At 44.8% G+C, this 25,058-nt stretch overlaps 1 protein-coding gene across 1 annotated transcript in view; it reads right to left on the bottom strand.

Annotated features, from left to right (window-relative positions):
* Positions 1–25,058, bottom strand: part of LOC123103308 (structural maintenance of chromosomes protein 6B) — a 30,019-nt gene that overhangs the window by 4,473 nt on the left and 488 nt on the right. The window contains exons 2-18 of the mRNA XM_044524839.1: positions 24,911–25,021; positions 23,274–23,407; positions 22,181–22,236; positions 14,003–14,089; positions 13,048–13,368; positions 12,377–12,496; positions 11,639–11,773; positions 9,353–9,429; positions 9,188–9,263; positions 8,054–8,128; positions 7,808–7,912; positions 4,855–5,021; positions 4,678–4,780; positions 4,208–4,320; positions 1,800–2,004; positions 1,607–1,735; positions 1,378–1,492 (exon numbers count right to left, since the gene is read on the bottom strand). Of these exons, the coding sequence (XP_044380774.1) occupies positions 1,378–1,492; positions 1,607–1,735; positions 1,800–2,004; positions 4,208–4,320; positions 4,678–4,780; positions 4,855–5,021; positions 7,808–7,912; positions 8,054–8,128; positions 9,188–9,263; positions 9,353–9,429; positions 11,639–11,773; positions 12,377–12,496; positions 13,048–13,368; positions 14,003–14,089; positions 22,181–22,236; positions 23,274–23,407; positions 24,911–25,021 (2,129 nt within the window). The remainder of the gene's footprint in view (positions 1–1,377; positions 1,493–1,606; positions 1,736–1,799; positions 2,005–4,207; positions 4,321–4,677; positions 4,781–4,854; positions 5,022–7,807; positions 7,913–8,053; positions 8,129–9,187; positions 9,264–9,352; positions 9,430–11,638; positions 11,774–12,376; positions 12,497–13,047; positions 13,369–14,002; positions 14,090–22,180; positions 22,237–23,273; positions 23,408–24,910; positions 25,022–25,058) is intronic.

Raw genomic sequence — 25,058 nt, 5'->3', positions numbered from 1 at the left:
ACACCACACCGGACCCTCAGCAGCTCCATCGACCACCCGATCCAGGCTGCTTTAAGTCAAGCCGCTGCTGCCCCACCCCTGTCTTCCGGCCCCGCAGCACACGCGTCTGCTAGACCTTCACCGTCGCAAGCAGCAGTTGCTCTGGTTGACTGACACCGCTTTCAATCGCCAGCTTGCTCCACTACATAGCTTCCACCCACCTCTGACATCCACCGACTCCCACTCTGTTCAGGCTCCCCATCGAAGAACATGCACAAAGGAGCTCGTCTATTTCATTCTGCTTCGCTATCCTTCATAAAAACAGGTACAATGTCACCGGCCAACCTTTTTCTTCCTTCTCTCCCTCGTTCGTTGATTTTTCTTACAGCGTTCATCCCATGAACTTTATCTCAGACATGCGCCTTCAATTGGTCTATAAACTTAAAGACTCGCTCCGATTGTTCTCTTTACAAGGCTTGTCTTGTTGCATCTGGCTTTAAGCAGGAGCATGGCCATGACCACGATGAGGCGTTTGTTCTTGTGGCCCACATGACCACACCCTTCTTGCTATGGCTTTCGACACTGGTCTGTAATCAGTTTAATGTCTACAATGCTTTCTTAAGAGTGGATTGGTGAGTTGTGTGAGAAGGTCAAACTGCAAATGTGTGCTTTTCTTGATGGTTCTCATCGCCTGGGAGAAAAGAAACAAAGCTGCAGTTTCCGGTTCAGAGTGCAGACACTGAGTTGCAAGCTGTGGCTCTTTTGACAGCATATGTGACTTCGCCGCGGTGGTTACTTGAGGATTTTGGTGTTTCTGTCAATACAGCAACTCCCCTTTTTTCTGAGTATATGTGCTATCAGAATTGTGCGCGACCCTATGAAGCATGAGCTCACCAAGCATATTGGTGTTGATGCTTCCTTCATGAGGTCCTGTGTGCAGGACCAGGTGATTGCTCTACGGTATGTGCCTTTCGAAATACAGTTAGCAAATTTCTTCATGAAGGCCCACACCAGAGCACGAGAAAATTAAGGAGTGTATCACTCGGGTATATTATCTTCATCAGAGGACAGATATAGCCTAACAAATTGGTCACATACTAGCTTTATCACTATGCTATATTGAATCCTTTTACACAGACTAATTGCTAAGTATTGCCTAACAAATTGAACAGCCAAATTTGTTGTATGCCTACTTCAAAGAAGCTAACGCCACAGTTCTGCGTGCATCATATGCACAAGTCTAAAATAAGCATAATTCTAAAGTAAAACGCTACCATGTTGCAAGCATGGTTAGCCATCTCAAGATTGAAATGAGAAAAATCAAATGCTGAACAACTTGCATACATGGCAGCAAGAGATGGTAAAATCATCAATGCTGATATTGTGGATTTTTCATACCCATAAAGGTCTTGAAAGCCATTCTTCTATCATTGACTTCTCGTAAAGCTGCTGACAACTTCACATTAGTCTTCTGCAGTGATAGTTCTCTCTGCTCAATGTTATTCTTCTCTTCCTGCAGAAATAAGTACCATGAGAAAATTGATACAGTTCTTGCTTAGATAACAAAGATTAGTACCTAGTGCAGTGAAATTAGATGGTTCCTCGAGAAAGGAAACCGGGAGCGGACCTTTATGTCCTCCTCTAGTTCAGTGGTATCCACAGCAGCGTGCCTATTATTTTCAGCAGTAGCTCTCTTTGCGTCTTCAAGTTGCACTTTTTTATTCATTAAATGGCGCTCCTCAGGTTCTCGTTTTCTCTACAGACCAACATGGGAAGTTAATAGATAATTAAAATGAATTATACATCAATAAGAATTCTACCTTCAAATTTGCTATTTTCTGTTCAAGGTTACTTCGGTCATTAACCAACTTCCTTCTCTGAGCATTCTTTTCCGAGATTGTTCTTTGAATACCGTCAGCTTCATTCTTCAGTTCAGCTATTTTTTCTGCGGGTGAACTGCACCAACGCTCAGGTCTTGGCCTTTTGTTTGGAGGAAGAATAGTCTGAACAGAACCTCTAGAAAACCTAAAAGAAAAATTCAATGGCAAAAAAAAGTCAACGATGAGCATACAGCAATCAGATATCACCTAGCATGCTCATTTCCATAACTAAGTTATCTAGTAATTTACATGACGCTTTATTTCCCAAAAGAAGTTCATGAATAGAAAATGCATCAGTGAACTGTAAAACTGCTGTGGGAGCTGAAACACAGACACAGTAAGGGAGCACTGCTGCTCCTCCCCGCCCCTTTTCTCCAAAGACGACGACCCCAGCTGGCAGCTGGCCCTGCAGCCCCGCATCGGCACAAGCAGGACCTCTAGCCTGCCCATCCAGCAACCTCCAGCACGCGCTGGATCTACCTCACAACAGCCTGCCATCCAGCGACCCACAAGTCCACACTGGATCCTGGGCTTTGGATCTCTTCTTTAATTTTTCTTTGGTTTCCTACTCCTGATGAATGGATGCTTGTACTGATAAATGGATGATAGTTGATGACATTAAAGGAGGAATGGATTTCAGGTTTAGCCGAGTGTGAATTGCTTGTGATCTAGATAAATAGTTGAGGCCAAAATAATGCATATTGGTTCTTGTCCATGTGACAATGTTCTTGCTGCCATGCTATGCATTTTTTAGGTAATTACATATATGTGTAGCAATTTGGTGGCAGATTTTATTCACTTGGTACACAAAGTCCGGGCATAATACTTTGAAACATCAAAATAAATGAATAACACAAAATGGAACTTAAAATACTTCACATATGTATGAACAATTAAAAACATATGATTGAATATAACATCTTGAAAATCTGGCTTTATATATTTGAAAAAGAATATTACATTTTGTTAGTACATGAAATCATTCTATTAAATTGACTAAAAGAAGTACTCCCTCCGTCCCATAATATAAGAGTGTTTTTGACACTACGCTAGTGTAAAAAACGCTCTTATAATATGGGACAGAGGGAGTATTTCCAATAAGCTTACATACAATAGCTTAAAAGTCGGTGAAATTTATCTAAATCAGCAAAAATGAGGCTATTATAATTAAACCGGTACATAAACAGAATATCAGCATTCATTATGCCCGGTCATTGTACTACACAGCCGACGACCCAGACAGCCAGTTTGCCAAACGACTACAATGCTCAGGTGCTCCGAACAGGATGTCCAGTTCGCTGTTACCAGATTCACTGGAAGAGGCGTCGGACCCTGATCCCGATAGAGCAATGATGGTCAGGTTTCCAGATCGCAAACGATTGACTCGCGATTCATAGAGAAGTGAAGCAAAAATCCAAACGAGACAGCAGAACTCAATTGACACTGTTGCTGCCACTGCTTGACTATGTCTTGCTGACGCTGCTCGACCAGGCCTGCATTGCAGCTGTCAGAACATGCATGTGTCGCCCCCGTTGAGTTGATACCCACTTGGGCGACCTTGCTGCTGGGTAGCCGTCGATGACATTGCAGGAGGAGCAGACGAGTCCTGAGAGGTTTAGTTGGGTTGCCAGAGAGGACACGGTAAAAAAAAGAGAGAAATGATGAGGTCCTAAGGGGGTGCCCAGCCATCAAACTTCTCAGTTTCTTCATTTCCTTTTCTTTTGTTAAGCTATAACCGTAAGCTGGATGCCAGCCCTTCAACTTCTCTCTTTCTGCATTTTTCTTTTCCTTTGTGTTATTAAGCTACAATCTTCTGTGGTCAATTTGCTTGCCTTGCCAGCCACTAATTCCTATATTGATTATTACAGGACTATAATTTACCGCTTTGGGAACCCCATTACTGGTTTGTGAATTGGAGCTGTATATACCCCAGATAACTCTATTTTTAGAAAACAGCGACCATGAATCAAAAATCAGCGGATTGCGAATCAGGTAACTATGGTTTAGGGTGCCCTCCAAGTGGTCCCATATGTAATCAAACCATTCCCCTGCAGTTACCTCGGGCTGCCTCTTGGCACTGGGAAACTCCAGAAAACTGATCTCAAGCCACTAGTCGATTCCACAAAATAGCAAGATGATAAATCATCAAAACTAAATCTATAAGTGGGAATTCACAATTACATAAACATGTGGGGGCACATGGAGATAGAAATACCTATAGGATTCTAAAATTACTTCTAACAAAGGATTACTTATGGTAAACTATACCTAAACAGCTAGATATAACAAGTTAATTGCTGGAATAAGACGAAACCTAATACGAGCAGAGTACCACCACCAAGACTTACATTCTGAACCCATCAGAGGTATAGACTTCCTTTATATTCCGCATCCTGTGATCAAATGCAACAGATTTTCCGACTTCATAATCTCGAACCAGGACCTGCCTTTCAGCGTGACCCTGACACAAAGAAACTTTAGTAAATATCTGCTGTAATAATAGTATCTCGAACAGAAGGATCCAAAAATAAGAGAACAAACGGTGTGATGCATATTGATATCTCATAATTAAAAACTATTTCATAATAGATATCCAGTTTATTTGGATTCCAAATAATTATCCATTCGGGGAATTATGAATTCAGTTGTTGCAACTTTTCCGAAGATATCAAATAGTTAAAATACGACATTAAATAGGAGTAAGCATAGTCAAATTCCATTATATAATACTCCAATTTTGTGCCTCCTTGCTGTTTGGAGTAATTGGACCACTTTACTGAAACCAACATAGTTGCTTGAAGATTACATAATGCAGTACCTGATCCACCAATACATTCAGCACAGTGTGGTTCTCTGACTGAATAACTGATAGTACTGTGGGGTGCTCTGTTGTAGGAAGTGAACCATCTGGAATGACCAATCTATAGGAGGTCACAGAATTAGAGTTCATAAAAAATAAACAGAAAATGTTGAAAAAGACAGCCTTTAATCTTACCGCTGTCTAGTGAAATCATACACAATAATTCGAAGGTTATTGTAATACACTCTACCCGCGCATTCTCGCAAAACTTGTAAATCCTTATGACACGAGACAATAAATGCATCCAGAAGCCCTCCACATGCGCAATCAACCGCGACAGACCAGGACTCACTAGCGAGTTGCTGCATGACAAAAAGCATTATGAAGATTTGGAAGAAGTAACGTAGCCCTAACTTACATGATAGAAAAGGCAATGCTATATGAAAGAACTGGCTATAATTTATACCATTCCTTTGCATTATAAAGTAAGTGCAGTACGCAAACTTCGACAAGGACTACAAGCATAATTATAACAGCTTAGTGGCATAATCCCTGACAAGACCGTGTAAAGCTTAAATTTCTATTTCTACGGGATAGCATAAGACAACAAATATATTTTGCATTCATGTTATTTGATGCAATGAGAAGAAATATGAATACAGTTACTCCAATGAACTGAAATCAACAGGAAGGATTGAGCAAATTGTTTAATTTCTGAAGGGATAAATGAATTGTGTGGGTCAAGAACTCAGGGTGCAAACACCAGTCAACATTGAGGTTGTTAGAGAGAAGTACATACTGTAATAGGTTTCTTGTATTTCCTTTTTGTATTTTCCCATTCCTAGTTTATCTCCTGTAATTAAGGCCCTAGAGCTTTGGCAATAAATTAAGTTGATATTCCTATAGCATGTTAGCAATAGCCGATTAGGTTAAGATCTTTTTTCCCACAGTACAAAAAAGATTGAGTTTATATTACAAAAGATTCACACAATCTCCTGTCCCTTTGGTGCACCTGCACAAACGGCCAAAAGTTTGCACGCAATTTTTAGTTTCCATATTCTAATTTGAAGCACATGTATGAAAATCTTGGACATTCCCGGACTTTAGTACTTTCCAGAGTCAACACAGGCTCTACAGCAGTTGGAGATGCTAGGAGGAATAGAGGACAGAGCAATATGGATGACCGGTCACAGTAATAATGTACTCGGATGGGTTAGAACATCGTAAGAGCCAATACAGCTGCACTAACAGAACACAGCATAGACCTGTAGCTGGGAACAATTGTTAGGCTGCCATCTATGAAGTCGTGGATAAATAAATACATAGACAAAACGACATGCTATAAACATGTGAGATGGTAACAAAACAAGACTATGAGAATGTAAGCAATATGGGTTGATGAAGTTTTTTTTTGGGGGGGGGGGATAGGTTGATGAAGTGTATTACTGAATACAGCAGATCAGAACAAGTGCTAAGTGATATAAGTAGCAAATTATCATTTGCAAGTTACTACCTCCTTTCCGGTTTATAAGGCTTGTGTGTATCTTTAGGTTGATAAATAGACCAACGTAATACAAGTTATATATCACAAAAAAATACATCATTAGAAACTTCAAATCATATACTTTCTAATGGTATAATTTTTAGACTATACAACTCATGTTTTGTTGATCAAATTATAGATTTAGGGATACGCGCAAGCCTTATAAACCGGAAAGGAGGTAGTACTTCACAAGATATTATTAGTACATATTCTAGACTCAAGACCTCTGTTTTCAAGGCGTCCCTAAGGCGTCGCCTAGGCGACGCTTAGGCGTCAGGGCGCCCTGCGAGGGCAAGGCGTCCACCTCGCCTTAGGTGGGTGTCTAAGGCGTCCGCCTTAAGCTATAAGGCGTCAGGACAACCAATTGCATCTCCCCCGACGCCCGCAAGATGCTCTTTATGCCTCTTGATCCCTCCAGAAGTTATCTTGCCACAAAGAGCGCACACAACAAGATCCCGATTTGGAGGCTCAGACCAATATCCATAGTTCCATCCCGGATCATTTGACCGTTGTGGCTTCCTTGTTGGATCTTTCATTGGATCGTAGGTGGGCTCACCCCCATCAGCTGCTGCATTTCCATCCATGGTGCTACACTTCTACTACCTGCAGCAAACAACCAAACACAAAGGAATATTAGCATAACTGATAAAAGGGCTGCCATGGCATATGAAAAGGCTGCTGTGGCAGCAACTAAACTACTCTACTCATGCAGATGTAGCAAACAGCGACAATCAACTAGCCATTAAACTAATCAGCATTCAACTAGTCATTAAACTAATCCATTGTTGAGCACAACACATCATGCATCAGTATTCAACTAGCCTTTATTCTAATCCACCCAACAGGCCAACAGCATGCATTATTTTATTCAACCAAGGAGCATCCACTAAGGCACTAACCCCACTATCATTAAACTAATCACTAACATATGCCTGGCCACTAAGGCACTAACCACTATAAGAGACAAGTGAGCAACCACCAACCAGCTAGCACAAAACAGTCCAGCAAAGAAGAAAGAGAGCAGAGGAGGGTGTGGGAGAAGGGAGAGGGAGGTATACCTTACTGTTGCTCTTGCTTGTTGTTGCTGTACTGCAGAGGAGGAGCTGCTGGACAGGAGGATGAGGAGGAGCTGCTGGACAGGAGGAAGAGGAGGAGCTGCTGGAGAGGAGGAACCGTTGGAGAGGAGGGGGAGGAGCTGCTGGAGAGGAGGAACCAGATCTGCTGGAGAGGAGCCACTGAAGAGAAGGAGGGGGAGGAGTGTGTGGATTGGGGGCTGTTTCTCTCTCTCTCTTTCTCCCCTCTTACCTGTTGGCGCCAACATGATTCCAGTTTCCCGCCTAAAACAGCTCCCCTGCCTGCCTGGCAAGCTAAGGCGTCCAAAATGGACTAAGGCAACGCCTCGGACGCCTAGGCAGACGCCTCGGATGCCTTATAGCTTAAGGCGGACGCCTTAGACACCCACCTAAGGCGAGGTGGACGCCTTGCCCTCGCAGGGCGCCCTGACGCCTAAGCGTCGCCTAGGCGACGCCTTAGGGACGCCTTGAAAACAGAGCTCAAGACTAACCAATCCAAGACAAGAATCATGATAAATCAGCATTTTCATACCAGATGAGCCCCTATCGGACCAATAGGCGGGCTTTTGAATCTTCCGTGGTTTGATTCTATTAATTGCAAGAGTTTCAAAAGTTTTTGTCCCCCGAATGCCGTTACCTAAGACAAAGCATTAATTGCATAAAAACAAACATGTTAGAGAGGAGTTGCTACTAAAATCAATTACATCCTGAGAAGCAGGGTTATAATCATAAAAAGGAGTATACGCTGCTTAGTGGCTACTGTAAAGAGAGAATATACCGTATTACTTTGACGCTGCTGAAGACCATCCATGTGAGATTTCAATTGGAGTATCCTTTTATCACTTTCAGCTATCTGCGAAATAAATTTAATGGCATAAATGGTACAAGAGCCACATGTTTCAATGCAGACAAAGTTGGCCAACAACACAAGAAAGCATAGAGGACTTGTGAACTTCAAACGGTGCAGATAATTATAAGTGATGTTTTTCAGATAAATGTCGAAGGAACACTTCTTCAGAGGTACTTAATGCTGAACCAAAGCTCATTCCAAGCTTGAAATCAGCCCACAGTATTTAAACAGGTAATCTAACTTTGACCCAGATGTATTTTGCCCCTAACTCTGGACTTTCAGCCTCAGTCGGAATACTTTTTTAAACAAGTAGAGCTATGACAGCAGTTCTTTAAGTTCAGCAAAAGGGAGAAAATGTGATCAAAGAACAGGGTTAATAGAGTGTCAACTAAGGTGAAGAGAAGGGGCATTGCTCATGGACATGGTACTCTTTCATACATTACATGTCATGTGCAAACATATTTGGAATTTTTAATGAATCTAATCAGAGTTGACTTGTACATGGAGAATGTAAAATTAAGCCTAATTATTACTATGCGTAATCACATTCTGCCACTCTTTTTTCCACATCAAGTATTAGGAATCAGAAAGAAGCCAAAACATATGAGAAGCAGCAAAAACAATCTCCAAGAATAACATAATCCAGAATACACATTCTTTAAGAATAACATTATACACAATTACATTATCTAGAAAACATATTCCCGCATCCAAAATACAAAAGGTAATCTATTTTTTGCTCATAAATTATTCTCCAAACTGACCAAACAATGTCTTAATGGAGATTTAGGCCATACGAAAATGGTAGAAGTACGTTCCTCAAGAAATATTTCCATAGTACAAAAAAAATACAATTCAAAATTATGGTTTAGGGACCTTTCTTTAGCAAATGTTTCTAGTCCAAAATGTGTCTTATTTGTGACTCAGGTGGACGAGTAACATTATCACATTTACTGTGTTTACAGAGTTTAAAGCTCACTATGCAGGAAAACAGTATTACTGGCAGCACATTGAGTTTAATATCATCACCCTGCACTAAGTGGGGCATTGAGTTTAAAGTACCTCTTTTGCTATGTCACTGATAGATTTTTGGATGCCCGATAACTCTTCAGAAAATTCTTTTTCTTCCTCTCTTAACCTGAATGGCACACGAGGTGGAGTCAAACAACCAAGATATTTACTTGGATATAGTTAAGCAAAGTAAGAAGTACAATTAATGAGAATGACCTTGTAACATTTGAATCAAGATAATCAATGTCCCGTTGTATGTTCTGCATGTCTTCCTCAATTTGAGATGCCTCAGCCTTCAGATTGATAAAGAAGTGATTCAGACAGAATAACTAAACTCGAGCATGCAAAGCCAAGGAAATACAATGAAATCGACAGCATGCTATGGCAGCGAAATCTTTTGCAAAAACTGATATCAAGGTTCGCCGATTATTTCATATTTAAGGGGATAACCAAACCTCTTCTGAGGAACAGGTTATCATCTCATTTGACAATATAGGTACGAAGTGGTCATAGTTAGCTATTGTGGAAACCAAAAGTGTGATTAGTCCAGTTAATAGAGCGATACTCCCCTTATTTAAAATGAACTATCACCTCCGTTCACAAATATAAGATGTTCTAACTTTTTTCTGAATCGGATGTATATAGAAACGTTTTCGTGTGTTTGTTCACTCATTTCAATCTGTATGTAGTCCATACAAATTTTGGAGTATTTGTGAACGGAGGGAGTACTTTAAGGTGATTTGTGTGAGGGGTCCAATCAAGCCATCCCTAATCAGGGCATGTTTTGTTTGTAGCCAAATATTACAAAACATTAGACAGACAGTTTGGCAGTTGTTTGGTTGCAGACACAGTTGTCATTTGCCAACCTTTATTAGATTCTTAACCCACCTGTCAGTCTCATTTGTTAGCCAACTTTTGCCAAGCGGCAACCACAAGACTGGGGCTTGCTAGACTTGACACTTGAGACACAATCATGGTACTGTGGAAGGCAACCAAACATGCCTTTAGTATTTCTATCCAAAAGTTCTCTCATCCTAGTCTACAGTCGATAAACCTCCCAATTCTTAATCCCCTTCGACACTGTCATCTGCCCCTCAACACAACAATTACCCTAAAGTTCACATCAGATGAAATTATATATTCATAATCTTTAAGGAAGGTGATCTTGCCAACCGTATAAAGGGATGGTGACACGAAGCTTTTCAGCTACGCAATTAGAAAAAAGAAAGAGAGGTTGTCCGCCGATTCATTTCTTGATAAATGGTCAGGGTCTCAACCATGACTTCAAGATCATGCCACAATTCACAAAAGGCAGCAACCAAAGCGCCAAGCCACCCAGTCTGAAGGCAGCTAAAGGCGGTGATTTTGAGCTCATTGGGGTAGCCAGATGGCAGCAACTGGTAGAGCTAGCAAAAGCTACGAGGAGCACAGTGTCAAGAAGAGCAATCTAGGAATGCCAGCACAGGCAACAGCTGTGAAGTTTGTTAAGCAGAGGATTGTGCGAAAGACTATAAAGGGGACAGAAGGAAATTGGGGTGCCCTCAACACTCAACAATAGAGAAAACTTAAGTTTCCATTGCCGCCTCGGTATCACGGATTCAAAATCTCCACAAATGACCACCTCTCTTTCTCAATCTCAATCGCCTAGCTAGATTCCTCCTCAACCATCACCAGATCCCCTAGCCTTAGTAGTTTTAAGGCAGTAAGGCAAGATGCCCAGCACTTAGGCGAGGTAAGGCAGCGCCTTAGACACTGTAGGAACAGACAATCAACACATCTACTAAGGACAGACCCAGTGCATAGAAGCTCCCACACAAGGTGGGGTCTGGGGAGGGATTATAGGAACCTAGTCTTACCCCTGCAAAGTGCAATGCAGAGAGGCTGGTTCGAACCCAGGACCTCTTGGCACAAGTGGGGAGGACTTCACCACTGCGCCAGGCCTGCCCTCAATCAACACATCTACTATGAGAGAAAATGAAAAACGTTGACAGATTGCCACTATCCATACAGCACATAACTTCCTCACAGCCCAAAAGACCAGTTGCGGTGACGGAGACTTCTCTATGGCAGTCAAGTGCATGTCAAATGTGAGGGCTATACTTTACAATCCTAGGACACCTTAGCGGTGACGCGTATGCCATAGCTTAGATTTACGCTTTAAGAACCATGTTATCCTAATTGTTGGTCTGGTTCCCCTGCTCCATCCTCTCTGCTGTGGATCCAGATTGCAGCTCACTCCTTCGCTGCTCCATCCTATGATGTGCAGTGTACTTTGTAGAGCAATGTGGTACCTACAGTAGCCTGCGGTGGAATAGCATTAGACTGTCATGCAGGCTGCTGTGAATTGCGGTGTATTAGATTTTCCCTTCTATCTTCACCAATCCATGCATGCTGTCCATTGGCAGGCAGCTGCCTAGGCAGGTGGACGGACTAAATCTTTTGTAACACTATCTACTACATACTTGTATGGTGGAATTATTTTTATGGGAGAGAACAGCTTACTTGAGTAAATTGCATATGCTGCATTTGGAAATCACGGAGTTGTGCCTGCATTTGTTTCAACCGGCCATTCATTTTCTCCAGCGTACGTGTGCCACGCTCATGCTCTGCCTCTAGCTCTATCTTCAACTTCACAACCTGTGAACAAAAGGAACATGACAATTGTTAAGAAAGGCAAGTAGAAGTCATTCTACAATCATGTCCGTAGCAGATAGATGTCCATGATCTTAATGTCTTGAGAATAAGGAATCAGATGGTGTCGGTATTTACTCAGAAATGTGGAGAGAAAATAAAAAAAATTACATGCAATATTTTCAAACAAGATTACCAAACATGTAAAGCTTATATTTCAAACAGAATTAATACTAGGCAAAATTAAGCTGACACCAATAGGAATCCTAGCACCTCATTTGTGGCAGTATTTCGATACAGCCAAAATGAACATATCATTAAGCCAGAAATTATTGCAGATTTAGTTCTGCGCGAATAACCAGCATCAGAACTTGAGATAATAACAACTTACAGGCCTGATAAGCACTGTAGACACAAAGATGTGACAACCAGAAGGATTGCTAACAATTGATGCTTTGACGGTCATAAATTTGACTACATGTATCATGACTATCACTTTTTCATTTCCATGTACAAAGACAAGAGAGCTGCACGTGGCTCTACAGCTTTTGGTTCAAATATGATTAAATTTCCTGAACATAATGGATGCTACATCAACTACTCACATACCTCAGCAATATTATCTTCCATACTTTTCTTCATGTTGGTCACTTCATGAGTCTTATCGCCTAAAGATCTTACAAGTTCTTCCTTTTCAGTAAGCTCTTTCTTCAGGTCATCTATAACAACCTAAAAGATGCAAAGATATAATTCAGTAAATGATCATAAGCAAGCTTGCATAAAGTTAGACAAGCCAAACACATGGAAATTCAACATATATATGTTCAAGAAATTCTTTGAGACCATTTTGAACTGTATTAATATAATCCCTCCGTCCCAAATAAGTGACGTTTTGAGAACTAAAACCATGTCACTTATTTTGGGACGGAGGGGGTACTTTCTTAGACAGTACCACTGCAAATGGAATAGCCAATACATTTTCAAACGAATTTGGCAAAATACTGACCAAGAAACAACGATTTCTTCCTGACATGAATTAAATTGTTAGTGTGGTGGAATTATTCTATAACGTTTTTACAAGGATGGAGGGTTATCTGTCTTATGGGTTGCAATGATTTATGTCTTGTGTTACAAAAAAAATTACAATAGTGTTTGGGACTAAAGGATGAGTTGTTGATTTTGTTCTTGTTGTTACAAAAAAATTTACACTGAAAACCATATTGGTGCTCAGAGGATACAATAGCACAATGGAGTTTCCAGTCAAAAAGGTCATAACTTACTGTATTTCGGTCAATTCTTTCTTGGCATGCAGGAATTCGCTCTTTGAGTTTCTGGAGTCTCACTGTCTGTTCCTCAATTTGCTGGTCGACTTCATAAACCCATGACCAGGCTAACTTTTTCTTCAAATTATCGATATCATGTGCTATCTCTTCTATGTGTTCCATATTCTTTATCTTCTCTCGTAGTTCATCAAGTTCTCTCATCACTGGCTTAATTGACTTCTCCAACTCTTGAACAACAGAGTCTGCATTGTTCAGCTGATCTCTTATTGTCTCCAGTAACTCATTGACTTGTTGAAGAAGAGTAGCCTTGAAAAAGAACTGCAACAAGACATAATGTATGGACAGTATAAGAACAAGAGCAGTGCTCAGAGTTATAACAGAGGAAGTGATATAGCAAGAACAGGTACAAGGCAGAATTATGAGCTCAAATCAACAGCAACAGTGCATTATATAGCACTTCGGCTCAAGGGTCATAGGAAGTCATAAGCTACCAAAAGATATATTGCCTGCCATTAAATACATTGAGTGCCATGTTCTCATCAAATCACGATCATGGAGTCTATAAAAAATGCTACTCTCTCCTATCCGTATTTCTTGTTGCTCAAATGGATGTATCTAAACATATTTTAGTGCTATAGATACATCTGTTTGAGCGACAACTAATATGGACCAGAGGGAGTAATTGGTTATATGAAAAACTGGAAACCCATCCGCTGGGACGCAAATAAACATGCAACCACAGTATTATACAATTGACTAACAGAAGGCGTGCTTCACAAGACGACTGAATACATCTAGAACTGACTAAATACCATGGGACCCTGCAGAATATGACTACAATTCCATTCAAGTCCAGAAAACCATAGATGCTCCAACACATAAAATAAAACTAGGTAAAGCACACATATTGATACAGCGCTATCGGCAGGAAACTGAAAGAACTGATGATTACCTTAAACTTATCCTTGTCGTTTCCTGAGTGCAGGAATTCTCTACTTTTGTCTTGACTCATAATTACACAAGGATTTTCAACATCGATCTGAAAAGTTGCACATGGATCAGGATGTAGAAACATAAAACATCCATGACATTCAATCAAGGATTCAAGGTACTTCCACAGAAAGGTATAAAAAACGGTTTCAGGTCCATATCATGAATGGTAGAATAATGCTGATACACAGCGGTGAATTCCTAGTCAAATCCAACTCCAGGTATCGACACAGCGAAGTTTATCATAAAAACTACTGATGCACCAATTGCTTACACTCCCAAGGTTCTTGCGCCTATCTTACGATGATGAAGACAAGTTAACTGCTGCTATGTGTAGACATGTTGCTCTTCAATAGGTTATTTTAGTTCAGAGGAATCATCCAAAGTAGATTTCTATAGCAGCTAAATAATATCAAGAGGAGGCATCACATTAAAGGTTTCCAAATTGGACCCATGCTACGTTAGATGTAAGTAGCCATTGATCATGGGCACCACGACCAGATCCCTTATTGTGCACGTTTTGGATGCAATTCAGTTTATTATAGAAAATATATCGGCTTGAAGAGAAGAGAACCAGAAAAGGCTGAAATTCAGGATTTTGTTTTTTCCACCGAATAAACTTGCCAGTGCAAGAAGGTGCAAAAAACAAAAAAAGAGACAACGAATTCCTGTTTTACTTTCCTTGTGTTTAGCCGAGACATGAAATTAGAGCTCCGTTCTTTATTTTCTTGTGGGTCAAGTTAGGGAGTCGTTTGCTACTATAAAGGCATGCCATGCGGTTAGTAAAATGCAATTATGTTCAGAATAAGACAACGATGTGTGTTTCAGGGTAGATACCAGTTACCAACTTTTGGGGTAAGCTTGTCCAAATCACTTGCTTTGCTGCATGAGTTGCTGCCTTTTAGACTGGTTCCTGTGTGCTGAATCGCAAGGTACAAATCCTCTTTGTCTACATGTGTGTGGGCAAGACGCCAGATACAAGGCGGAGGAAGTAACATGAAAGCCAGGCCACGACAACAGACAAGTTCCTTACTTTGAGGGTTGGTCCTCATGAGGTATGTTTAGCGAAGATGACAGACCAAGGTGCAAGAATTAGGTGAAGTGCTACTATGATTGCGCACTTGTGCACACAAAGCCCTGCTTGACAGCTCAGTAAGCTCCATACACGAAGGCTTGATTGATAATTCAGTAAGCTCTGCACATATGAAGACCTGCTTGATGATTCAACAAGCTCGTGTACATAGGCAGGCGTGCTGCACCAACTAAACTGTGTCACTCTATCATTTCCCATTGGTTGACATGACATGTGTTACTAGCAGATCTGGCAGCATGGGCTAGGGGCGAAAAGCGGACATGGTGAGGCCAATGGCAAAGGCAAAGGAAGGAGCTTCCGCTCGCTTTGAAGTTCCTTGAGATGATGGTGACGCACGTCTGCTCGCTCTGCAGAGGCACGTAAAGCACAGGCTTTACTTTCTCTTTCACATGGTCTCTACTTTTATCCCTTTCTTTTTAGTTCTTAAACCCATACTTGAGAAAAGAGCTTGGATCAACCCCTTCCCCAATTCTTCCCCATAGCGAGTAACATATCTCCCTCCCCTCTCATAAATGCTAACATCTATTTTGTAAAGTTTATACTGGTTAGTGAGTTTGTCATATCTTAGAATGTGCATGCATGTTGAATTAGCTGGGTTACTAATAGGAGAGAACATGGGTACAGGATGAGTTATTAGCCCATGAATATACTTAGGCCTCCTTTGGTTTACAGGAATTTCAGAGGAATTCTAAAGGATAGGAATCTTATAGGTAAAATTCCTTTGGAGCCCTTTGGTTTGTAGGAATGGTTTCCTATTTCTATGTAGGATAGGAATAAATCCTTGACATTTCAAAGGAAAAAACCATTAGCATAGACTCAATGAAAAAATTGAAAAAATTCCTATCCTATGCATCAAATTGATGGATAAGTCTGTGTACTAGGGTCCTTGTGGGGCTGCAGCACATGGTCCTTAGGAGGATAAAGTCCTGGACCATCAAGGACTGGCTGTTAGGATAGAGTTCTGTTCTTGACCATCAAGGACTGTCAGTTAGCATCTTAGACTAGCATCTTAGACTAGCATCTTAGACTGGCATCTGAGCAGCATCTTAGCATATGCCTTGGCTGGCTAGCAGCCTATAAATATGTATCCCCAACCCCTCAGGTTGGCATGGCATTGTGTGAGAAATAAACCAACGAAAATTGTCCCAACTCTCCTAGTGTCATCCACAACTATCAATGCTCAGGCTGAAAGGTCTAACAAGTGGTATCAGAGCCAGGTTAACCTGCACCCTGAGCATTTCCTATGAGCAGCCCAAGTCGGTAGCAGCAGCTGCTCCGTCTGCCTCTGGTTACCTTCCTCCCTCCGGACTGTCGAGCAGCAGCTCGTCTTCATCAGCCTCCTCTTCACGCAACAGCCCCCCTGCAGCGAGCCATGTCTGCAGGTCGCTCTCAGCACACGGCTACCTCGAGCATGCGGCGCCGGCAAGAGGCCGAGCGCGCCGTGGCAGAGGAGCGTGAGCGAGCGGCTGTAGCAGCGGCTGCGGCGGCGGCAAGAGTGTCAAGGCTGGCTGCAGCGGAGCTGGCAGCAGCCAGGGCGGAGGTAGAAGCAGCAGCAGCAGCAGAAGCAGCCCGTGAGGCTACGGCGGATGCCAAGGCACTCCGCGGCAGCCCCGGCAGCTCCAGCAGCCCCGCGCCTGCGGACGACGGCGCCGACGCAGATCGCGCCAAAGTGGCGCAGGAGCGGACGGCGCAGTGAGCAGCCGAGCACGCCCGCGCTCCAGGTGGAGGCGCGCACCGCGACGGCGGCTGCAACGACCAGGACCGCGGCCTCTACAAGGTCCGGACTGTGGTCAGGGATGTTGGTTCCAGTGTTGGGTGGCCTACCCTCACTAAAACCAACTACGTCGAGTGGGCCGGGATCATGAAGGTCAGGCTCCAGGTGCGGCGCATGTGGGAGGCAGTCCAGGACAGCAACGTCGACCACCTAGAGGATCGACGGGCGCTGGACGCCCTCATCGCCGCAATCCCGCCCGAGATGCAGTTCTCGCTTTCCAACAAGCGGACTGCCAAGGAGGCTTGGGACGCCATCGCCGCAGCACGCATCGGCAGCGACCGTGCTCGCAAGTCCACCCTGCAGGCACTTCGTAAGGAGTGGGAGAACCTGGGCTTCAAGCCAGGTGAGGACGTTGATGACTTTGCTCTCCGTCTCAACACTCTGCTGCAGAAGATGGTGAAGTTTGGCGATGCCACCTACACCGAGGAGAGAGCTGTCGAGAAGCTTTTTCGGTGCATTCCCGAGAAGAACAAGCAGATGGCTCGCTCGATCGAGTCGTTGCTGGACCTCTCCACGATGACGATCGAGGAGGCGATAGGTCGACTCAAGGTCGTCGACACCGACGAGCCACAGCCCCCCTCGGGGCCCGTCACCACCGGCGGGAAGCTGCTCCTAACTCGGGAGCAGTGGGATCCCAGCCTTGGTGACAAGAAGAAGGGGGAGCCTTCCTCCTCGACGGGCGGCCGCAAGCGTGGCAAGCAGCGTAAGGCGCGAAGAGGCCCCCCGGGCAGGGCACAAGGACGTGCCGAAGGTGACGCCCGCGGAGGCGCCAAGGACGGCGCCGCTGGCAAGCCCAGGCCGGCACAAGACAACAGTTGCCACAACTGTGGCCGGTTTGGCCATTGGGCCAATAAGTGTCGGCAACCACGACAAGGCCAGGCTCACGTCGCACAGGCGAAGGAGGAGGAGACGGCTCTGTTCATGGCGCATGCAAGCATTGAGCTACCCTCGGCGACTCCAGTCGCAAAGGCTTTCATCCACCTCGATGAGCCAAAAGCACATGCTCTTCTCGGCGATGGCTCCGGGAAGGACAAGGCTACGGGGTGGTGCCTCGACACCGGCGCCACCCACCACATGACCGGTCGAAGGGAATTCTTCGCCGAGCTCAACTCCGATGCGCGAGGCTCCGTCAAGTTCGGGGATGCCTCCGCTGTGGAGATAAAGGGCGTCGGCTCCGTCATCTTCACCACCAAGATGGGAGAGCACCGGCTGCTCACCGGTGTCTACTACATCCCCGCGCTAAGGAATTCCATCATCAGCTTGGGACAGCTGGATGAGAACGGCTCACGCGTGCTGATTGAGCATGGGGTCCTACGCATCTGGGATCGCCAGCGTCGCCTTCTCGCCAAGGTGCCCAGAGGTGAAAATCGACTCTACGTCCTTGATGTGCAGGTGGCACAACCGGTCTGTCTCGCTGTCCGTCGAGACGACGAGGCGTGGCAGTGGCATGAGCGCTTTGGGCACCTTCACTTTGAGGCCCTGAAGCGTCTAAGTGCCAAGGAGATGGTGCGAGGCCTGCCATGCCTCGACCATGTGGAGCAGTTCTGCGACATCTGCGTACTGACAAAGCAGAGACGACTCCCCTTTCCCCAACAGGCGAGTTTTCGGGCTAAGGAGAAGCTGGAGCTCGTGCACGGAGACCTGTGCGGCCCGGTGACGCCAGCCACACCAGGAGGTTGACGCTACTTCCTGCTGCTCGTCGACGATCTCTCCCGCTACATGTGGGTGATGATCCTCGGCAGTAAGGGAGAAGCGGCGGACGCCATCAGGCGCGCGCAGGTTGGTGTGGAGGCGGAGAGCGGCCGCAAATTGCGCGTGTTGCGCACTGACAACGGCGGCGAGTTCACGGCGGCTGAATTCGCGTCGTACTGCGCCGATGAGGGCATCCAGCGCCACTACTCCGCGCCGTACAGCCCGCAGCAAAACGGCGTCGTCGAGCGGCGCAACCAGACGGTTGTGGGGATGGCTCGGGCTCTCCTCAAGCAGAGAGGGATGCCGGCTGTCTTCTGGGGAGAGGCGGTGCTAACGGCCGTCTACATCCTCAACCGCTCTCCTACTAAGGCACTCGACGACAGAACTCCGTACGAGGCTTGGCATGGGCGAAAGCCGGCGGTCTCTCATTTGCGGGTCTTTGGCTGTCTTGCGTTCGCAAGGAGCTCGGCCACATCAGCAAGCTCGACGACAGGAGCACTCCGGGAGTCTTCATCGGCTACGCGGAGGGCTCAAAGGCCTACCACATCCTCGACCCAAAGACACAACGTGTGCGCACAGCGCGAGACGTCGTGTTCAACGAAGGGCGAGGGTGGCAATGGGACAAGGCGGTGGACGACGGCTCGACGCCGACGTATGACGACTTCATTGTCGAGTACGCTCACTTCAAGGAAGCTGGGGGAGCAAGCAGCTCCTCTTCACCGGGCACGTCTACCCTGGCCCCCAAAACTACATCGACTCCGGCGCCTGCTACACCGACGACACCACAACCGGCGACGCCGCATACTCCAGCCCCGGCGGTCGCCACTCCGGGCTCGTCTTCATCAGCACCAGCTCACGCAGAGCACAACCCGATGAAGTTCGCTTCCCCGCTCACTCACGACGAGGAGCGGGTCGACGCATGGTATGGAGGCGAACCGCTGCGGTACCGTACGATGGATAATGTGCTCGGCGACCAGCCGGTGCCAGGACTGGTGCCACGTGACCTGGAGGCGCAGCTACAGCTTGTGTGTGAAGACGGCGAACCACGGTCCTTTGCAGAGGCCGAGAGAGACGCGGCATGGCGCGCCGCGATGAAGTTGGAGATGGATGCGGTCAAGCAAAACCGCACCTGGGAGCTTGCTGATCTCCCTCAAGGTCACTGCGCAATCACCCTTAAGTGGGTGTTCAAGCTGAAGAGGGATGGAGCCGGCGCCATCATCAAGCACAAGGCTCGTTTGGTGGCCCGAGGCTTCTTGCAGCAGGAAGGAGTCGACTTCGACGACGCTTTCGCTCCCGTGGCACGGATGGAGTCCGTGCGACTTCTCCTTGCGCTGGCTGCCCAGGAGGGCTGGCGTGTCCACCACATGGACGTTAAGTCGGCATTCCTCAATGGCGACTTGAAGGAGGAAGTCTACGTGCATCAGCCACCGGGGTTTACGATTCCCGGCCAGGAGGGCAAGGTGCTCCGCCTGCGCAAGGCTCTCTATGGCCTGCGGCAGGCACCCAGGGCGTGGAACGCCAAGCTGGACTCCACGCTGAAGAAGATGGGTTTCGAGCAGAGCCCGCATGAGGCTGCCGTCTACCGACGGGGGAGTGGAGGAAATGCCCTGCTGGTGGGCGTCTACGTTGACGACCTGGTGATCACCGGCACCAAAGATGCAGAGGTGGCGGCGTTCAAGGAAGACATGAAGGCCACGTTCCAGATGAGTGACCTGGGGCTCCTCTCCTTCTATCTAGGGATTGAGGTGCACCAGGACCACTCCGGGATCGCGCTCTGACAGTCCGCCTACGCCAAGCGCATCGTTGAGCTAGCTGGGCTCACCGACTGCCATCCAGCTCTCACTCCGATGGAGGAGAGGCTGAAACTAAGTCGCGACAGCACGACGGAGGAAGTGGATGCTACGCAGTACCGACGCCTTGTGGGGAGCCTTCGCTACCTCACTCACACACGGCCGGACTTGGCATTCTCCGTCGGCTATGTCAGTCGGTTCATGGAGCGACCAACGTCGGAACACCAGCAGGCAGTGAAGAGGATCGTCCGCTACATAGCAGGGACCCTCGACCACGGCCTCCATTACCCTAGGTGCCCTGGGGCGGCACACTTCGTCGGGTACAGCGACAGCGACCACGCCGGCGACATCGACACCAGCAAGAGCACGAGCGGGATCCTCCTCTTCCTCGGCAAGTGTCTCGTGAGCTGGCAATCAGTCAAGCAGCAGGTGGTGGCCCTGTCCAGCTGTGAGGCTGAGTACATAGCGGCCTCCACCGCCTGTACTTAGGCGCTCTGGCTTGCTCGACTGCTTGGTGATCTTCTCGTTCAAGACACCAGAACGGTGCAGCTCCTGGTGGACAGCAAGTCCGCCCTGGCCCTGGCAAAGAACCCCGTGTTCCACGAACGGAGCAAGCACATCCGACTGAGGTATCACTTCATCCGCAGCTGTGTGGAAGAAGGGAGCATCGAGGCGAGCTACATCAACACCAAGGATCAGCTCGCAGACCTGCTCACCAAGCCCCTTGGGAGGGTCAAGTTCCTCGAACTTTGCTCCAGGATTGGGATGATTCAACTCTCCCACAAGACGACGTACAAGACTTAGGGGGAGAATGATGGATAAGTCTGTGTACTAGGGTCCTTGTGGGGCTGCAGCACATGGTCCTTAGGAGGATAAAGTCCTGGACCATCAAGGACTGGCTGTTAGGATAGAGTTCTGTTCTTGACCATCAAGGACTGTCAGTTAGCATCTTAGACTAGCATCTTAGACTAGCATCTTAGACTGGCATCTTAGCAGCATCTTAGCATATGCCTTGGCTGGCTAGCAGCCTATAAATATGTATCCCCAACCCCTCAGGTTGGCATGGCATTGTGTGAGAAATAAACCAACGAAAATTGTCCCAACTCTCCTAGTGTCATCCACAACTATCAATGCTCAGGCTGAAAGGTCTAACACAAATGACATCTCTTTCCCTCCATGAATTGATATACATGTCATCCCACTTCCTATGATTTTCCTATTCCTATGTTACTCCTATCCCGTGCCAGAACCATGAGTTGGTTGCGAGATCTTATGGGTTTCAGCTCTAGCCTACCCCAACTTGTTTGAGACTAAAGGCTTTGTTGTTGTTGTATGTTATTCCTATCCTATGAACCAAAGGAGGCCTTACAGTGATAAGACAAAAACAGAACAATTAGCATGTATGTGCGCATCCCAATGAAATTTCTTCATGCATGTCTTGAGTAGAGAGAAAACAAGGAGAGCGAGTAGACAGGAAATGGGTGGTGGATATGTGATTGTGAAGCTGACCAATATAGCGCAATCGCGGCGGAGCGAGAGAGAAAACCAGAGAGGAAGAGAGTATGGTGTCTTCTTGCAGTTGTTTTAATATATCTTATCCTTACATACATTTATTTATCTATATAAAGACATGCAAAGGTGCATCGAGGACACGTAGATGAAGGGTCCGCCAGTTTCTACACTTTTTTTTTCATAACTGACCCAATACAGAAAGAAAACAGTAAAACAAACAACTGGATGAGTGAAACCACTACATAAAAATTAGTATTCATCAGCAAACAAGCAACTTACATTAAAATGTTCGATTATCTCATTAAGATCATCTTTGCGATTTGCCACCTTCCTACCTGTTCCAGCACATATGATCACAATAGGCGCAGTATAGTATAGCATGGTAAAAATATTGTGCAGTTAGTAAATAAAAATACAAGAATAGCTACTGTAGTTAATTAATTAATATACTCTCCGACCCATATTACTTGTCGTACCTTTAGTACAACTTGGCTTTAGTAAATTTATAGCAATCATCCACTTGATCAATTTGGTAAATTCACAGCGACCATCTATTTAACCAGTTCAGAATTTACTGTCACTTTCAATTTAAGCAAGGACTCTGATCTAACAGCAATCAGATGTGCGTGATGCAATTTGGACCATGCAGAAGTCTTTTGTGATAGCACCATCTGTAGGTAAGCTCAACTAAGAATAAGTGTTTTTTTTCTGGAAAGAATGAAATTAAGTGCTACCAGTGTTTATTTTCATGCCTACTACTCCCTCTGTTCCTAAATATAAGACGTTTTGGCAGTTCCATTTAAACTGCCAAATGTCTTATACATTTATAAACAGAGGTAGTAGCATTTAACAATGTATGGAAATGGATGCAGCATGTAAATACCTCGAGATAACCACTAAACATGTACAGTAAGAAGTCTAATTATAAGTGAAAAGGCACACTTTCTGCAGCCATGCAAACATGTACAGTAAGAAGTCAAGCACAAGCAACACGTGTGTCGTTTGCCAACATGGAAAGTTGAGACAACTAAGGATAGGAAAGATGTGATAGTTTAATTAAAACTTGAGATAACCACTAAACAGAATAAAGATATGCAGTCAACACACAAGAATGGAGAAATGCAACAATCATAAGTTCAGAAATGTGTCAGCTTTGAATAGAAAAATACAAATAAAAACTGAGAACTCTGGTAAGGTCACAGAAAAAATATGATTCCCATTAAAATAATACACAAGTTAGCAAAGTGAGAACTGAAACCTAAAGTACTAAATTTGACAGCTAAAACAGAATCTAAACAACTTTACACGTGAAGTGTTTATAATAGACAGGCACAACCAACAACTGGGAGGAGGATGGATCAAGTATGAGTACCATGTTGATCCTTTAAAATCGTAGAACTCGATGACTCAGTAATCCTGCGTTCCAGTTTAATTAAGTTTCCGTATAAATCAGGCTTGAACGAGTCTTCCCCTTGGTTGTTGATGTCAACAGCAATTGCGGCATAACTGTGATTTAAATTTAACAAAATAAACTATATTAAAATCGATCACACGAAAGAGAGATAGAACAGTCAGAGGATAAATGCAAAACCGTTCACCACAGATTGTACGGTAGAAATATTGTATCATGATTGATGCAGTCATCAATTCCTCAATCATACGCAGGACCATAGCTACTAAAGCAGGGCACCCTGACAACCTTCTGATTTAATGTTCAATCGCCCAACTGGCGGTTGACCATTTGGAATGATTAACATTATTTTATTCAGCCAAGGGCAGTCGGTGAACCAGCAGGTTCAGCCGCTATTTCACCAATTTGCAAAGATCTAACCCCAGAGACTGTCTGCTTTTAATAGGCAGCCTCTGTTGAATTTTTACAGAAAAATCTTCAAGCTAAACTAAGTTATTATGCTACATGTTTATTATAGAACAAAATACATGCCTACAGATCATTGTTAGAAAAATACTGTATGACCCATGAAAAAACAATGATGTCTGGATTACCCGAACATGTATGAATTTTCAACCAAAATGATGTCTTTCTAAGTAGAACTATAGGCATATATTTCACACCATGACATGTATAATTTTTTATGGATCTTTTCAAACAAGTGTTTGTATGGGACCTACCGACCTAGTGCAAAGTACAATATTATCGTGTTATATCTGGTGCACAGTTAGAACTTCCGTCTGACCTGCTGCAAAGTGAAAGAAGTGGCAACCTGCCTGGTGCAAAGTGCAATTTACTCTATTACTCCCTCCAAACCATATTACTTTCCGCTCAGACGGATGTATCTACATGTATTTCAGTGCTAGATACATCTGTTTGAGCGACAAGTAATATGTATCAGAGGGAGTAATATTAATATTAACAGTGTGATGTGCGACAGTTGGTACCCTGTTTGAAAAATACATCAATTAATACAATAAAACCAGACCAGTGTATAAGTTTTTTGATAAATCATGTGATCTCTATTCTTTTCTCTGAACCATACAGCTGCAACATTTCCTAAAAATGACTGCAGCAGATTTTCAGGTAATACAGCTTTGAAGAATGTTAGTGACTAGTGTCATGTGCAACAGCAAAGGGTTGGACAAGGCTCAGACAGGTAACTGTTGGTGTGTGTTACTGCAACGCATGCTGTTCAAATGTTTAATAAATGTTTTCATATAATAAAAATTGGCCCAAGTGCTAGCAGCATAGCACTGCTTTCGCTGTAATCGCGGTCCCGACACCTCGCCAACTTGTTAGGATCAACAGGGATTAGGCCCAACCAAAGAGATTGTGTAACCTTTAATATTCCTAAATGGTGTGGAAAAACCGTATCCAGAAACCCATCTACAGAAATACAGCAACCATCATAACAATCTGCACCACACAGCAGCTATTCCCAACCAACAACTATCCTCGCGATAAAATCTAATTTTTTCCCGATAGTGACTCACCGATTATTAGTGATTTAGATGACAAAATAAAAGATAGTAGTGGGTACAGAAGGCGAACGCTACCTGCAGCCAGTCTTGATGAAATCTTTAATCGTAGCGGCCCGCTGCGTGTTCTTGGCGCGGCAGCCGAAGGCGATACACAGAGCCGTCAAGATCGCGCTCTTTCCGCCTGCGCCAGCAGGAAGAAGAAAAGGCGAAGCGATGGGTGAGA

The sequence above is a fragment of the Triticum aestivum genome, chromosome 5A, assembly GCF_018294505.1.
Source record: "Triticum aestivum cultivar Chinese Spring chromosome 5A, IWGSC CS RefSeq v2.1, whole genome shotgun sequence".
Classification (NCBI taxonomy): domain Eukaryota; kingdom Viridiplantae; phylum Streptophyta; class Magnoliopsida; order Poales; family Poaceae; genus Triticum; species Triticum aestivum.
This window is presented reverse-complemented; position numbering and strand designations above follow the sequence as displayed.